The following is a 16,257-nucleotide window of genomic DNA, read 5'->3' as shown; positions in this document are numbered from 1 at the left end:
TGTGCAAAGATCTGCGTCCATACAGCGGTGTTAAAAGCGAAAGCTTTTGTTACATGCTAACAACACTGGAACTCAGGTATATGACTCCATACTGTTTTTTCACATCGTATCATGGGTCCTCTGGCGATTCCCACCCCTTGACTGCTGCAGTGCAACTAGATCCATCACTTACACCTTCATGCTTTAATAAGATGCAATAAGAGTCCACTGAATTGTTGTTAACACATGAAAATATATATAAATAATTATATAAAATGGCAAAGTAATTACTTTGAGCTAACATTAGACTGGTTGTGCAACGGTGCAAAGTTGCTGACCGGTTGGCACCTCGATTGTCTGTCCCGAATGGGTCACTCAAGTTCACCATTAGTCTGCCTGCCCGTCTGTTGGCATGGCAACAGGATATAATGAGGCAAAATTAATGCTCTTTCTCGTTGTAGTCCGAGTGCAGTCATGATGCCTTTGTCACTTTGATAACACTTTCTCCTGCTTTTCCAACTGAGCCATGTCTATGAATGATGGGTCTATGAATTGCCCAGAGAAGTGTGAAACATCTCTATTCTGTGGGCACTCAACCAGACAGCATTTTGTTCATAAACAATCCTACACACCTCTTATATACGATCTTGAGGTCCCTCCACTCCAGAAAGCTGCACATTTTGGGCTTTCGAGCCAGGACCGTCTGCACCAACTCCCTGGTGATCTTCTTTTTCTCCTTATCAGACAAAGGCACATACCACTTCTGAAGCCTGAGCTTGCCTTGTCGGCTGAATAGAAGCATGAACTGCATCTGAAATGAAGAGGGGAAAAAAAGAACAGAGGAGCTGTGAAACACAATGAGAGATGAGAGGAAGGGGTGGGTGGTAAAAGACATCTGCGGAAAAAGACAAAGAGCCTTCAAACAAACTCATCTAATCACTTTTCAATTGAAACCAGATGTCGATATCAAGAGCCAGAGTGATTCTGACAACTTGAGCCAAACTGAGGAAACTATTAGGGACTGTTCCTTAATTTTGAGGGGGGGGAGGGAGTGTGCAAAAAGGAGGGAGGTATTTTAAATAATGTAGGGACTTATGTTTTTATTTTTCAGCTTAAGCGAGGGGCATACAAATTTATTTTAAAACAAAAAACAAAAAACATTGAACTGAACCTGCAGGCTTATGTTTTCTGTAAAAATAACCCAAAGTACACCAGTTATAATAGCTAGAAACTGTACAAACAGAAATTATCATTGGGTTTTCAATTTTTTGACAGTCCTTAGACACATTATGTGAGACGGAACGCTTCTGTCAGAAAGAAAACATGACCAAATCTGAGCTTAAAATACTGATATTTAATCAAAATCACTTTATTCTACATCCTATTTAAAATTTGGCCAAAAATAAACTGTTTGGATGAAGTAACCAGCAACTCCAGGATTTCATCTTCAACTTTTAACTTTCAAACATCACAGAGTACGTTTTTAAAATATGATAACTAATTTATGGCAAGGACAATTATGCATTTTCTGAGGGTCACTCAGGGAGGCTCAAGGAAAATATTTGTAGCTTCGGAGATGGTTGCAAAAAATAAAAAATAAATCAAAATAAAGAAACACAGTCACACCCCTCCTCTGATGAGTAAAGAACAGTCCCTTATTGTATGACATGTGGCAGGTGCTCAGGAAATTAGCAAGACAAATTACATTTAATCAAGTCAATCAAACAATCTCAGGAAATTCATGACAGCATTCATCTAATAACTTCATACATAATGTCAGTATCATAGTGAGTTGTTAAGCTATTTGCGTGTTGGTGTGCTGCCATGTGTTTTTGATAAACAGCGCACCATTTAACTTCAAATTCAGCCTGGACAGTTAAACAGAGACAATATCTCTAATGTTTTTAATTCAAGATACACTGTAATAAATAACATGTGACTGTCATTAAAACCTCTCCGCAATAAAACCCAAAACATGACTGAAATCGTCATCTCGTCTTTTATCAACACAACCTAACGGAAGTACCGCTAACACCGTTATTCAGCGGTTAGCATTAGCCTCCTCAACTACCGCCTAGCTTGTTTAAAACACGACACGCGACCGACTGTGTAAAAACATTTTAATATAAAACACGAAATAAAACACGCTAAAAACTACTTACCTTGATTAACAACACTGTAGTCCCCTCTGAAGAAATGAACTACCCACCCTGAAACATACACAGCCACTTGGTATCAAGCTCCTGATTGGCCAATGAGGCGCTCACAGCGTTGTTCATTGGCTTAGATATTTTGGTATGCTCCGCCCATCCAAGCCTCTAACTCGAGATCGCAGATGTGATTGGCTGATACACACATCAATCAAGCCACAAGAAACCAGATGGTTCCGCACATTAAAACGTCATCAGCGGAGGCATCAGCTGAATGTTTAAATGGAGGCGGTTTGTAGTTTTATCACAGTTTGAAGATGTAAATGTAGGACTTTAAAAGGCCAGATAGTGTGTTTGATATGGCTTCTGATGGTGCACACATCACAATATATAGACTCATATCATATATTCATAGAAAAGGAAAATAAACAACACAAAAAAGCTAAATTTCTAAGAAGTAAAAGAAGATAGTGGTAAGATGGAACAAATAAATATAAACAAATATAAAGTGAGTTCCCTGAGCTTTTGTTTGGTAAGCATTTTTCATTTCTCCTAGCATTTTGGGATCAGTAGGATCTGATAATTATAAAAAACTAAGCATTGTTTTTGATCAGGAATCAGAATCAGAATCAGAATCAGAAATACTTTATTGATCCCCGAGGGGAAATTATTTATGTTACAGGTGCTCCTTGCAAGAGAGGAAAGATACGTGAAAATATAAGAAATTTAAACAATAGTATTTACAAATATATAGTTAAATAAACAGGAATTATTAACAAACATAAACGTAAATACATATATATATATATATACACATTTATATATATATATATATATTGTAAGCTGAACAAGATTATTTACACAAACAGAATATATACAGTCAGGGTGAAATGGGGTTTTTGCACAAGTTACATTAGATTATTGCAGTGTGTGGAAAAAGTCTCAGGGCCACTCAGAGGGAGGAGTTGTGCAGTTTGATGGCCACAGGCAGGAATGATTTCCTGTGGCGCTCAGTGGTACATCTTGGTGGTATGAGTCTCCCACTGAAAGTACTCTTGTGCCTGACCAGCACATGGTGGAGTGGGTGTGAGAGATTGTCCAAGATAGTTTGTAGCTTAGACAGCATCCTCCTCTCTGACACCACCATCAGAGAGTCACACTCCGTTCCCACAACGTCACTGGCCTTGTGGATCAGTTTGTTGAGTCTGTTGGCGTCCGCCACCCTCAGCCTGCTGCCCCAGCACCCAACAGCATAGAGGATAGCACTGGCCACCACAGACTCATAGAAAATCCTGAGCATAGTCCGGCAGATGTTGAAGGACCTCAGTCGCCTCAGAAAATAGAGACGGCTCTGGCCCTTCCTGTAGAGAGCGTTAGTGTTCTTAGCCCAGTCCAGTTTATTGTCAATGTGTACCCCCAGGTATTTATAGTCCTCTACAATGTCCACACTGACCCCTTGGATGGAAACAGGGGTTACCGGTGTCTTGGTCCTTCTCAGATCCACAGCCAGTTCCTTTGTCTTTGCCACGTTGAGCTGCAGACTCACACCATGTGACAAAGTTATCCACAACAGCCCTGTACTCATCCTCATCACCCTTGGTGATACAGCCAACTATAGCAGAGTCATCAGAAAACTTCTGAAGATGGCAGGTCTCAGTGCAATAGCTGAAGTCCGTGGTGTAGAGGGTGAAGAGGAAGGGAGAGAGGACAGTCCCCTGCGGGGCCCCGGTATTGCTGACCACTCTGTCTGACACACAGCGTTGCAAGCGCACACGCTGTGGTCTGCCAGTCAAGTAGTCTACAATCCAGGACACCAGGGGGGCATCCACCTGCATTGCTGTCAGCTTGTCACCCAGTAGAGCTGGACACATGGTGTTGAACGCACTAGAGAAGTCAAAAAACATGACCCTCACAGTGCTCGCCGGCTTATCCAAATGGGCGTAGGCACGGTTGAGCAGGTAGATGATGCCGTCCTCAACTCCAAGTCGTGGTTGATAGACAAACTGGAGGGGGTCCAAAAGTGTCTTGACCATGGGCGTAAACTGCTCCAAGACGAGTTTCTCCAGGGTCTTCATGATGTGGGAGGTCAATGTCACGGGTCTGTAGTCCTTGGAGCCACTGGGACGCGACGTCTTTGGCACAGGAACGCGGCAGGAAGTAGTTCTTGAACTAAATCATGTCTGCATATGGGACATTAGCTGTATTTTGAATAGCCCCAAGTGTGTCATAAAGTACGAAACTGATTATTCCAGTGCCCAAACACTGTTGTGCAAAAACTAAACTGTAATTTGTTCATTTTGTAACTCTTTATGAATTTTCCATCCTCCATACTCCAAGCTTAGAATGATCTTTTTGTCTTTAGAAACAGTCTGTCACACCTTATTGGCCTGTGTGAAATGCTGCAATAATAATGTGATGGCTGCCATCTGGTTGATACATGGATTAGTGTATTATGCTCTTAGTACCACTAGCACAAAACAGTGTCCACAAACAAGGACAACAGGTCTAATTTAAGCAGAATGAAAAATATGGTGGCAAAGCCAAAATGTGAGGACGCAGGGTCAAACAAAAAAATAATTTAGAAAATACATACAATATATATTAGGGTAGAGCTGAATACTCAGATGAAACAAGTATCCTGTGCAGATAATGAACTTTTTCTGAGTACGAGTATCAGGTGAGTAAAATGTGTCATTACCCTCATTTGGATAGCTATTTTTTATCTATTCTATCCACCCATCCATCCAGACGTCCCCCTCCCCAGCAACGCTTTCCAGCTCCTTCTGGGGGACCCCAAAGTGTTCCCAGGCCAGATTGGATATGTAATCCCTCCAGCATGTTCTGGGTCTGCCCCGGGGCCTCCTACCAGAGGGACATGCCTGAAACACCTCTAACGGGAGGTGCCCAGGAGGATCCTGATCATATGCCCGAACCACCTCAACTGGCCTTTATGCCGAGCTCCCGCTGTATGTTCAAGCTCCTTACCCTATCTCTATGGTTGAGCCAAGCCACTTTTCGGAGGAAGCTCATTTCGGCTACTTTTATCAGTAATCTCGTTCTTTCAGTCACTACCCAGAGCTCATGACCACAGGTGAGGGTTGGGACGAAGACAGACCAGTCTTCACCACAACGAGCCGGCACAGCACCCCCATCACTGCAGATGCTGTGCCAAACCACTGATCCATCTCACACTCCATTCTACCCTCACTCGTGAACAAGACCCCGAGATACTTAAACTCCTTCGTTTGGGGCAGTAACTTTCTTCCAACCTGGATGGTGCAATCCACAATTTTCGGCAGAGAATCATGGCGTCAGACTTCGAGGTGCTGACTTTCATCCTGACCACTTCACACTCGGCTGCAAACCACCCCAATGCATGCTGGATGTCACGGTGACAAAAAGTCCCAAACGACCAAGAAAGACACAAAATTACCTCAATAAAATGAAAAATTAGTTCAAAGACACACAAAGAAAAATTATCTACATAAAAGACTAAATTAGTTCAAAGAGACACAAAATGACCTCACAGAGACCCAAACGACCACAAGAGGACACATAAGACCAAAAAAGACAAAAAATTATCTCAATAAAACACAAAATTGGTTCAGAGACACAAATGACGTCAGAGACCCAAACGACCACAAAAAGACACAAAAGTACCCCAGAGAGACCCAAATGACAAAAAGACACAAAACAACAAAAAAAGACAGAATTATCTCAATAAAATGCAAAATTAGTTCAAAGAGACACAAAATGACCTCAGAGAAACCCAAACAACCACAAAAAGACCCAAACGACCACAAAAAGACAAAATGACCTCAATAAAACACAAAATTAGTTCAAAGAGACACAAAATGACGTCAGAGAGACCTAAACAACCACAAAAAGACATGAATTGTCCAAAACAGACAAAATTACCTCAGTAAAACACAAAATGAATTCAAAGAGACACAAAATGAATTATCTCAATATAATAACAAATCAGGCTAAATTAGTACAAAGTAACCTCAGAGACACACAAACAACCAAAAACCACCAAAAAGTCTGTGTGTCTTCCACTTATGTAATAAAGGTGGTGGGGCCTTTGCATATCTGTGCCCCAGGGGCCTGTTGTCTCATAATTTGGTAAAAAGAGTGTAGTTCGGTGCAGGAGTAGTGCCGCCTCTAAACTCCTTTAAACTGAGAGCAGGCTGTAATGTTGACAGGTGATGGCACCGCCGCCAATAAGAGTGTCGTCACTCTTGATTTATCAAGTGATGGTAACTCTTCACTGCAGGTGCAGTACAATAGAAGAGCCTGAGGGAGGTGTCTCAGGGCCAATAAAGAGTATTAGATGAGGCCATCACAGGCCTGTGGATTACAGTAATCCAATCCTCTGTAGCGTTGAGTATCACACACTCGTCGCATTCCAGCACAGCTGAAGAGGAAGATGGAGGTCACCACTCGAAGGACTGCTGTGTTGTTCCTCCTGCTTCTATCTCAGGGTAAGTGACTGTACACCTGCAGGAGGGATATTATTAAATCATAACGCACTCTGTCCGCCTTAATAATCAGGAATATTCACACTGTTCTGCCTTGTGTGTCGTGTCTGTTTGTAATCATGTTAAAGTACCATATTGGTGGTTCATTATTTGTGATTCAAAAGTTACTTTTTTCTCTGTATGTCATGATATTTTTTTTATTCAGCTTCCATATAGAAACATGAATCCTGCAGAATAATTAAAGATATTTTTCACGTTGACTGTCATCTTACTTTCGTCCAAATGCATGCAAACACTTAACAAATTAATTTGTGTTCATTTAATTTTATTTCCTCTCAGTTTCTTCTGCAAATTTTTGGTTTTAGCGTTCACATTTTCCTCCATCTGCTTCTACATTTCATGCATCTTTTGATGTGGCACAGCCCTGATCGCTGTTCACTCACAGGAGGTAAGAGCCTGATAATAACCGGCCTGGAAGAATTTGTGATTTGAACTCTGGATTAACTCGTCCCCATGTGTCCTTTAGGAGGAGGAGGCCGTCCAGGAGGAGGAGCTGCAGGAGGAGGACCAGCAGGTGATCGAGACATTGACATCAAACGTCAAAGCCTGCACCTGCGACTGCGAGTCTGGTGATTCACCCACACGTTTCCCCACTGTCATCCCACCTGTCCTGGCGACCTCACCCCTGCCCCCGCCACCTAAGGGTCACCCAATGACCTGCATGCCAGGTGAGGACGCCAACCCAGTCACGTGACCTGGGTTAAGTTGTGCTCCCCACTCTCTTTCACTCATGAGGATGTTGGACGTCTTATAAACTAGGCCAGAAGAAAAAGAGTGATTATGTGAAGGACAACGACAGCAGGAGACATCACACATGTAAAGATTAATGACGGGCAGCTTCGTATCCTGTGGATGTTTTAGGTGTTTTGGGCACACAGAGAGCTCCAGCTGGTGTGATGGATCACACAGCTGATGGTCGCTGGCTGCGTCTCTACATGCTCTCAATCTAATCTTGGCTCAGTCTCTGCATCTCCGCAGCGGTGCACAATCACCTTCCACTATGATCCTGACAATATTCAGCCGTGCTCTTCCTCACTCAGATGCGTTGTTAGGATAAAAACAGTTTGGGGTTAAGAAATGAACAACTGTGAGGAAGAGGCCCGGAACGACAAACGCTGTAAGGTAATCTCATTACCTGTGCAGGAATGTGATGAGCAGATTAGGGAGCCCAAAATAGGGCATGCCCTTCACCTAATAGCATGATACTGGGCAAAGCAGCACACATCAGATGATGCCTCCGCCATCGTCTTCCGCCTTATCACGCAATCCTTCGCAGTATCAGATCTTAATTTAAGCTAAATCACCAGCTGCTTACAATTCATTATCAGAGGAGGAAATCCTGATGCGATTCATTATACTGACCTAGTTTTATTTTAGGCTGCATGAACTGGATTTATTTTGTATGTGCACCCAAATCCTGTGTCAACTTTTTAACTTTTTTTTTTCTTCTTTGGCATAACAGCATTCAGATACTGTATTCATCTGGAGGAGTTAATAAGCTGTGTGAAATTAAAAGGGGCCTGTTTCAAAATGTATAAACGTAAAGGCCAAGACACACCAAACTAACAAAAACTAGTGGCGACAAAGGCCGACTGTTGTGCCGCCTCTCATCACCTGTGTATCAGCCAACAAGTGGCACACAGCAAAGACCACAGCCAATGGCTAACTAGCACGTACGTTCTGCGTCTGCGTGAGAGGAAATAACTCTCAACACCAGCATGTGGCGGTACTCGGTATTTGTCATTCAAAAAGAAAAACTATAAGAACAACAGGACAGATTCAAGACACGAGTTAGCCAGTTAGCACACTGACAACACAACCTGGTGTTGAAAGAACAAATGATATTTACCGTGCATGTATGCAGATGATGACCTGTTGTTGTTATCCTGACGGGACTTTGGCCAAATGGCCTACGTGACTTCAATCATGGTTTGGCGTAGTTCTGGCTAAATTAGGAGAATCCATTGTCCTCGGAACCGGGTCTCTGAATTGCAGGAAGTAACACTTGGGGAGTTCCTACAGTACCGACAATGCTTGTTTGTCACACGCTATAAATTGTCATGATGTATGATGAAGTCTTTGGCCGCTTAAATGTGCAGCTCCATGTCTGTCTGAGCCTCTCTTATTTTAAATCTTGTTTATGCTACAACACTGCTAAAAAAATAATCTGACTTTACTCTACAGTCTGTGTTTGAAGGATATATCCAGGATGTCAAACTGACTCAGCAGCAACAACAGGTTAAAAAGACAAAGATAGTTAGAAGCTAAAGCCGAACTATAGGCTACAGATCACAGTGTAAAAGTGAACCACCACATCACTGCTGATCGCCACACAAGACAATGAATATAAAGGGAAACTTTGCTGATATTGAACCAGCTCTGTGGCATCGCAGTGTGTGCAGATGCCAGCACCCAGACCTCCACTGCTGGACAGGCAGGGATCTCTGGGGGAAGTCAAACAACGTTCATCTGCACACAATGTGATGACACACAGCTGGTTCAATATCAGCAAAGTTTCCCAGCTTCCCTTCACTGGTTCCTGTACAGCAGGGTCGGTCTTTGTTTCACTGTTATAATCATTAAAAAGCAAAAGCAGCATGTGTATACATTCAGTAGGCTATATCTTCAGTAGCTAGCTAGCTAACCCTACACTTTTCAGGGTCTGATTCTGGTTTTGGAACAGGGAAGAAACATATATCTTTTTCCAACACCAAAAATATTAAGCCCAGACTAAATCAAGTCTGAGGCAATTCTCTTCATTTATTAATAACTAAACTCTTGTCTTCCACTTGTTTTAATAGCTTACCGATTAAAACGTTTGAATGTCCTCCACAGAATGTCCTTACCACAGAGCTCTGGGCTTTGAATCTGGATCTGTGTCCTCAGACCAGATCAGCTGCTCCAATCAGGACCAGTACGCCGGCTGGTACTCCTCCTGGCTCCCCAACAAGGCTCGCCTTAACAACCAAGGCTTTGGGTACGTCATGACCACACAGATCTTCTTTTTTATTATCATTGCTGTGAACATACTACAACAAAAGCATACATGTGGACGTTTGTTAGGTGTGCATGGCTCTCCAAGTTTAACGACCAGCATCAGTGGATCCAGATCGACCTGAAAGAGGTCAGTGTGGTGTCTGGTATCCTCACCCAGGGCCGCTGTGATGCTGACGAGTGGATCACTAAATACAGCATCCAGTATCGCAGTGTGGAGACACTCAACTGGATCTATTACAAAGACCAGACAGGAAACAACAGGGTAAGTACACAGAAGAGCGGTCAGTGTTATCTCTTCATGCAACAAATGATCGTCTGACCACTTTATTAGGGAATACAGCAACAGACAACCTCACAATACCTGGTTCTGTTCAGAGCTGGAAGGAATTGTCATTTCTCTGGGTCCAGCTTCTCAAGTGTGAGAATTTGCTGCTTTTCTGTTTTCTATCATTGTCAGTTGAGTGCCCTTGGAGGTTAGACTCTTGGTTGAACATTAGACATTTGAAAATGTCACTTCTGACTCTAGGAAAAAATGTTATAAGCATTTTTCACTACTGTCTGAAATTATATAGAAGAAAATAATCAAAAAATTCAAATCAAAGTTAGTTTCAGCCATAATCTGGACTTTGGTTTTCACCTCTGTTTGGTGTTTAATCAGTCACTCTAATCAGCCTCAGAATATCATATGGGATCAACGAGTTATACTAAATACAAATAAACTAGATATCTATATAGTTACAGATTATGCCACGGCCATAGCCAATATTGGGGGGGACCAAATCTGCCAGGGGAGCTGGGGCACCACTCCCCGTCCCCAGAGGAAATTTCAACATTTGACGAATCATTTTCTATTATGTTATTTTATTAATCATGAGCAAGTACAGCTATATGGTATACTATACACATGCAATGAACAAGCGGAGCGCTCCAGCCCCTGCCCTGGTTCCCTCGTCAAAAAGCCTGTGGGATTTTTCCACTGGATCTTGAATTATTGCAGAAAATAAGCTCTGTGAAAAACAAATGTTTATGATATTAACATAATCTTCACAGCTGAACACCACTTTTAGGATTTTTTAAGCTTAAATGCAATCGCCAGAAGTAAAAAGCTAACGTTAGGCTGCAGTTGCATGTCCTGACCACAACGATACTATTAAGCAACGCTCGGTGTGATGACGTTTTGTAGTCTCACTTAGCCACTTGTTAGCAACTGCCTAAAAGCTTCAAAATTCCCAGGTTGGGTATTTACTGACATATTATATGTCATGCAATATAATCACAGACCTTATTTCAGCCTCTAACCCAAAACCCCTTAAAAAAAACAAACCCGCAGACTTAGAGACGAGGGAACCGGGAGTGCAAAAATGCTGACTCATCTTCAGGTTTTGGGACTCAATCTTGGGGGCCTCTATTTGGAATTAATAAAAGCTGCTACTGGCTACAGAAATTACACATGCATAAATGACACTTTCCACAGACTTCATGTGGGCTTTATGACAAACTGAATGTAAAAAGACATTAACATTAGTTGAATACGCCCATGCGCCGTGTTCTGCTAGGTTACGGCAGCACCACTTGGACAAACCACATGCAGACCTGCAGTTCACTGTAATGTTTGTGTTCACACCAAACGCAACGCAAATTTTCGCGTTGTTGTGTTACTCAAGCGAGTTTGAACACTGGATGTTTTGTGTTGACTGCATACTCACGTCATACGCACGTGAAATTGATGAATAAGTGAATGAACTTCGGCCGTACATCCTTGGTGTCTTATGTCCCTAGAAGATCTCAGTGGTGATTGGCTATATTGCGCACAAATCACTTGCTAAATTTCAGATTTTTCAACTTTCAACGTAGCTTTCAACAAAGCATATGACATGAAATCACGCTACTCGCTTCATTCACCCTGCTTAATTCGTGTATTTCGCATCATCGACATTGCGTCCATCTGGCGGGAATTCGCGTCTATTTCGCGTCTTTACATTGACTTTACATGCCACTCGCACGAATTGTGTTATTCTTCTCCGATGTGAACATAACGTAATACTATAGCCAGTAGTTGTACTAATAGCTCTTTGTCAAGTTTATTTATGACTATGGTTACATCAGCTACTGAGTATTTCAGACAGCGGTGTGCGGTTGCCTATCGTAGAATAGCATTTTTAGCATATTTGAACATTGGGGTGGATGTGCCACCCCTCCCCCAATACATATTATAATTACTGTCTTGATTTATGCCCTCGAATGGTGCAGAAATCAGTTTCCTGTCTTGGTCCAACCATCAGTTTTACTATGAAAGTGGATCCACGTGAAGAATGAAGTGAAGGTAAAGAGACATCAAGAGAAGTCATCTTGAATATCTTGACATGCGTGTTCACTTTCTACCCTTCAGGTCTTCTACGGGAACTCTGACCGCTCCTCCACCGTACAGAACCTGCTGCGCCCACCCATCGTAGCTCGGTACATCCGCTTGCTGCCGCTGGGCTGGCACACCCGCATCGCCGTGAGGATGGAGCTGCTGATGTGCATGAACAAGTGCTCCTGAAGTGCACACAGCCTGCTTTGTCCTCACTGTCCATCCTTCCCCTGCCAACCTGCAGCTTGCCAAAAGGGGACATCGGTCCAGCGACAAAAGATCCATCATGTTACTTTGTTATGACCTTCATCTCTATGATGAGGCTCACAGCAAACTAAGTCTGGGAAGGTGGACATGTTTGATGCACTATTTATCTGTCTTAAAGTCTGTATTGTTTAATATGTAAATACAAAATTGGACACCTCAGTGAATACAGGGATTCAAGTTTTAAATTCCAATTTGGAGGCCTGTTACCGTCAATAAAACTACAGGAGTACATGAAAGATTTGTTTACTCATTACTGTCTTTGAATCACAGACGAACACTATAATAAAAAAGATTCTACAGGTAAAGTTTGAAATCAAATGAGTTTGTTTTATTTGAGATTTACTGTTACATATGTAAACATGAATATTCTAAAATTGTTAAGCATTCATTTGTGGGTTTATGCTCTCATGTAAATGCTCTGTTGAAAAAAAAAGCAGATAAACACTGACTATGCTACTAATTTGTGTCTGTAGTAAAAGCACAAACGTAATACTTGATTTCATTTAAACAGTTGATAAACATCTTCTGTTATAAATATTACCAAACAAGTAGTCACACATCAGTATTAATATAATACACAGTGCTCCTTCTGTAAAACAATAATCCAAAGAGAGAACTGTATTGTGTCAAGTACAGAGTGTGCACGGTCCTTACAGATGCACAATACACAATACGATACGGTGATGTTTGGACTCAGTGTGTAACTGTGGGAGCCTCAGGCCCCATGTTTCAGTCTTCACACACTGTGCACATGATGAACATGAAGTGAGGAAGAATTTACAGAGTCAGGGCAATATTGCTGAGCCATACAGTCTCTTCAAAGTGCAACATTAAAAAAAGCTTAGGATTTATTTCTGCCAAGCTACTTTCATGGCACTTTATCCCAGACAGAAAACAATGTTACAGTGCAGAGCTTCTGCCCCCACTGTGGTTCGGTATTAAATTTTTCTCATAAGCTTGTCCCAGGTGGCTCAGTGTGTGCAATCAGATAAAAAAATACACAAGTACAGTGATTCCCAACCAGGAGGTACATGTAGTCCAGGGGGTACTTCTGCAGATGGGTTATGGAGAGACTTTAGAGTAACAGAAGTAATTTATTCTGAACATTAGTTTATGTTGCTATTAAGAGCACGTGTAAAGTTAGCAAGCAAGCGTTAAAGTCAAAACAGTTCGCTCAAAGCAATGAATTAATTGTCGAAATATTTAACTAATGCGAATGTAATGAACAAATGGTGAAAAGCTAAAAGAAACAGATGATGAGCTACTAAAATACTGTAAACCTTTGCACATCCTTTAAAACAGGGATAGTCAACTTGTTTCGCCTGGGGGCCAGGGGCCAGTTAATAAACAGACTAATATTTATCCGTTTAATAAATTGCCTATTTTCAACCTGTCAACACTGGGTGTTATTACTCATCTTTCAGTGGCAAATCCTTATCTACATTCAAGGCACAAAAAACTTCCCAGTATAAATCATTGTATTTTAATTGGTGGGCCACCCGGCACCCTATCACTGGCCAAGTTGAATTATTATTGCCCTAGAATATATTTTTGCACATTCCTGCCTGCTCCTTCATTTAAAACAGTTACGCTGTACATATTTTTTAACTGTATTTTTTCATTGCAATTTCTTTAATATTCTACAAGTATTATTTGGTCTATGATTCTTGTCAACCTCTCTTTAAACACCAAAGTAGATTCCTTGTACAGTATCTGAAAACATACTTAGCAATTAACTGGGCTGTGAATCTGAACAACAGTTAAAATAGGTAGCCAAACAGTTAAAATAGGTAGCCAAAAATATTGGGGAAATGGTTAAAAATGCTAAATGTAACAGATGAACGGCTGAATTAGTGAGCTTTAACAGTTGTAATGTTAGCTAGCAAAAATAACAGATGGTGAAAAAGCTAACATACAAGGATTAACAGTTAAACTAGAAAGATAAATGTAGTGGCAAATTGGTTGAACTAGCTAAACGTATTAAATAACCTGTTCAGATAAATGCATAAATGTAACCGAAAAATATAAATGTATGGACAAACAGTTAAAATGGTTAGCTTAAAGTGGTGGCAACGTGGTTGAACAGGTAAAAGTCACAATAAACTGATAAACAGTTAAAATAGGTCATAGATAAACAGTTGAAATAGCTAGCTAAATGGAAAAAAAAAAAATGGTTGAAACGGTGAGCTAAAACAAAGTTGTAATAGTTAGCTAGCGTGAAAGTAACTGACAAATGATGAACAAGCTAAAAGAAATGGATAAACAGTTAAAAAAGATAGCTAAAAGTAACTGATACAGGCCTATGGATGAAATATTTAGCTCAAAGTATTGGGGAAATGGTTGGAACTGCTAAATGTACGGAGCTAAAGCAAACATTAATAGTTAATGTTAGCTAGCAAGCTATAAACAAATGGTGAAACAGCTATAAGGAATGAAAACAGTTGAACTGGTTATCTTAACAGTAGCAGCAAAATGGTTAGAATAGCTAAGTAATGAACAAACTGTTCAAATAGTTAATTAGGTAAATGTGGTAATGAATAAACAGTTGAAATAGCTACACTAGAATGATATCCAGTTTGCAGCCTACCATCTCCCTCATTCTACGTGAATGCAGCATAAATGGTTGAAACAGTGATCTAAAACAAACGGTAATATTTAGCTAGAATAAGAATAGTGGACAAATGCTAAAAAAGCTAAAAGAAATGGTTAGAGTTCTGCTAGTTAGCTAAAAGAAGTGGCAAATTGGTTGGAATAGCTAACACTAATGTTAGAAACTGTTCAAAAAGTTAAATGTGGTAACAGATAAACAGCTGAAATAGCTAGCTAAAAGTAATACAGTAGAAATAGTTGGCTTAAGGAACAGGGGCCAGTGGTTGAAATTTCTAAATGTAATAATGAATGGTTTAACTAGTTAGCTAAAACAAATTAGAAAACAGTTTTTTAGCTAGCATAAAAATAAGCTAGCATAAAAATAACATGCTAAAGCTAAAACAAAATGACTCAGTTAAAAAGTAAACAGTTATTGGCTGTCAATGGACAAACAGTTGAAATAGTTAGCTAAAAGTAATGGATATAGCTATAAATTGTAGTAATGACTTAACAATTGAAATAGTTAGGTAAAAGTAATGGATGAACAGTTGAAATAGTTAGCCATAAGTAATTATAAAATAATTAAAATAGCTAGCTAAAAGTAATGGATATGGCTGAAAATTGTTAGCTGAAAGTAATGACTGAACAATTGAAATAGTTAAAAGTAATGGTAAAACAATTAAAATAGCTAGCTAAAAGTAAAGGATATATGGTTGAAATGTTGAACTTCTGCCACTTTAAGATGAAGCAATACAACTATAAACATTGACAACTGAACTGTATGACAACGTTTCTATAATAATACACACTTATATAATCAATAGTGTTAGTAACATCCAGCTTATGATAAATTCAAGGAAACACATTTGAAACATGATGGATTGTGTTGATACTTGAGTTCATCGGACAGGTTTGTGGGGGGGTACGTCAGACAAAAAGGTTTGAGAACCACTGTACTTGAACACCCAGAATGGCTTTTGTGTTTCTCTAGCTGCTGTAAAAATTACTTTATAACAATGATTGGGTTTATGTTGTATGAATCAAATTTTTACAGCAGTTAAACTTTATATAATATCTATGGATGCATTTGTAAATTTATTTAACTGAGTAAACAAGTAGAACCACTTGGACGTTGCTTATGTGAAATGTTTAAGAAAGAAATGAGAAACAAACAGATTTGAATCAGTGAGGGAAGTTAGCAGAGAGAATCCTTCGGTATCAGCTTCACATGTCCTTTGACATCAACCGGATCCTTTGTTCAAAGCAAGGCAATGTATTTTTCTTCTGTAAGGGCGCTTCACACTTTTACATAAATAAACATTTCAGTAAATACTTTCAGATTAAGTTACTACCAAAAGGGTCATTGGTATAGTCTGTACAA

General features: G+C 40.4%; 2 protein-coding genes across 7 annotated transcripts in view; one reads left to right on the top strand and one right to left on the bottom strand.

Annotated features, from left to right (window-relative positions):
* The window catches only part of LOC126396804 (AP-1 complex subunit sigma-2), a 37,937-nt gene extending 35,721 nt beyond the window's left edge, over positions 1 to 2,216 (bottom strand). For all 6 annotated transcript variants that reach the window (XM_050055122.1, XM_050055119.1, XM_050055116.1 and 3 more), the window contains exons 1-2: positions 2,142 to 2,216; positions 612 to 790 (exon numbers count right to left, since the gene is read on the bottom strand). In XM_050055122.1, the coding sequence (XP_049911079.1) occupies positions 612 to 790 (179 nt within the window). In that variant the 5' untranslated portion in view covers positions 2,142 to 2,216. The remainder of the gene's footprint in view (positions 1 to 611; positions 791 to 2,141) is intronic.
* A 4,295-nt stretch (positions 2,217 to 6,511) lies between these two features.
* Positions 6,512 to 15,283, top strand: LOC126396802 (retinoschisin-like). The gene is made up of 6 exons (XM_050055113.1): positions 6,512 to 6,613; positions 7,033 to 7,058; positions 7,137 to 7,338; positions 9,506 to 9,647; positions 9,734 to 9,929; positions 12,057 to 15,283. Exons 1-6 carry the CDS (start codon positions 6,559 to 6,561, stop codon positions 12,207 to 12,209), a joined length of 774 nt encoding a protein of 257 aa, XP_049911070.1. The 5' UTR covers positions 6,512 to 6,558; the 3' UTR covers positions 12,210 to 15,283.
* The last annotated feature ends 974 nt before the right edge of the window (positions 15,284 to 16,257 follow it).

This window comes from Epinephelus moara, chromosome 10, assembly GCF_006386435.1.
Source record: "Epinephelus moara isolate mb chromosome 10, YSFRI_EMoa_1.0, whole genome shotgun sequence".
Classification (NCBI taxonomy): domain Eukaryota; kingdom Metazoa; phylum Chordata; class Actinopteri; order Perciformes; family Serranidae; genus Epinephelus; species Epinephelus moara.
The sequence above is the reverse complement of the archived record's forward strand: the minus strand, read 5'-3'. Positions and strand labels throughout refer to the sequence as shown.

Excerpts from the sequence above, each read along its gene's own strand:
- LOC126396802 (XM_050055113.1), top strand. The coding sequence starts at position 6,559 with ATGGAGGTCACCACTCGAAGGACTGCTGTGTTGTTCCTCCTGCTTCTA. Across the intron at positions 9,648-9,733 it reads CTTAACAACCAAGGCTTTGG|GTGTGCATGGCTCTCCAAGT; the intron begins GTACGTCATGAC and ends GACGTTTGTTAG. Across the intron at positions 9,930-12,056 it reads ACCAGACAGGAAACAACAGG|GTCTTCTACGGGAACTCTGA; the intron begins GTAAGTACACAG and ends TCTACCCTTCAG.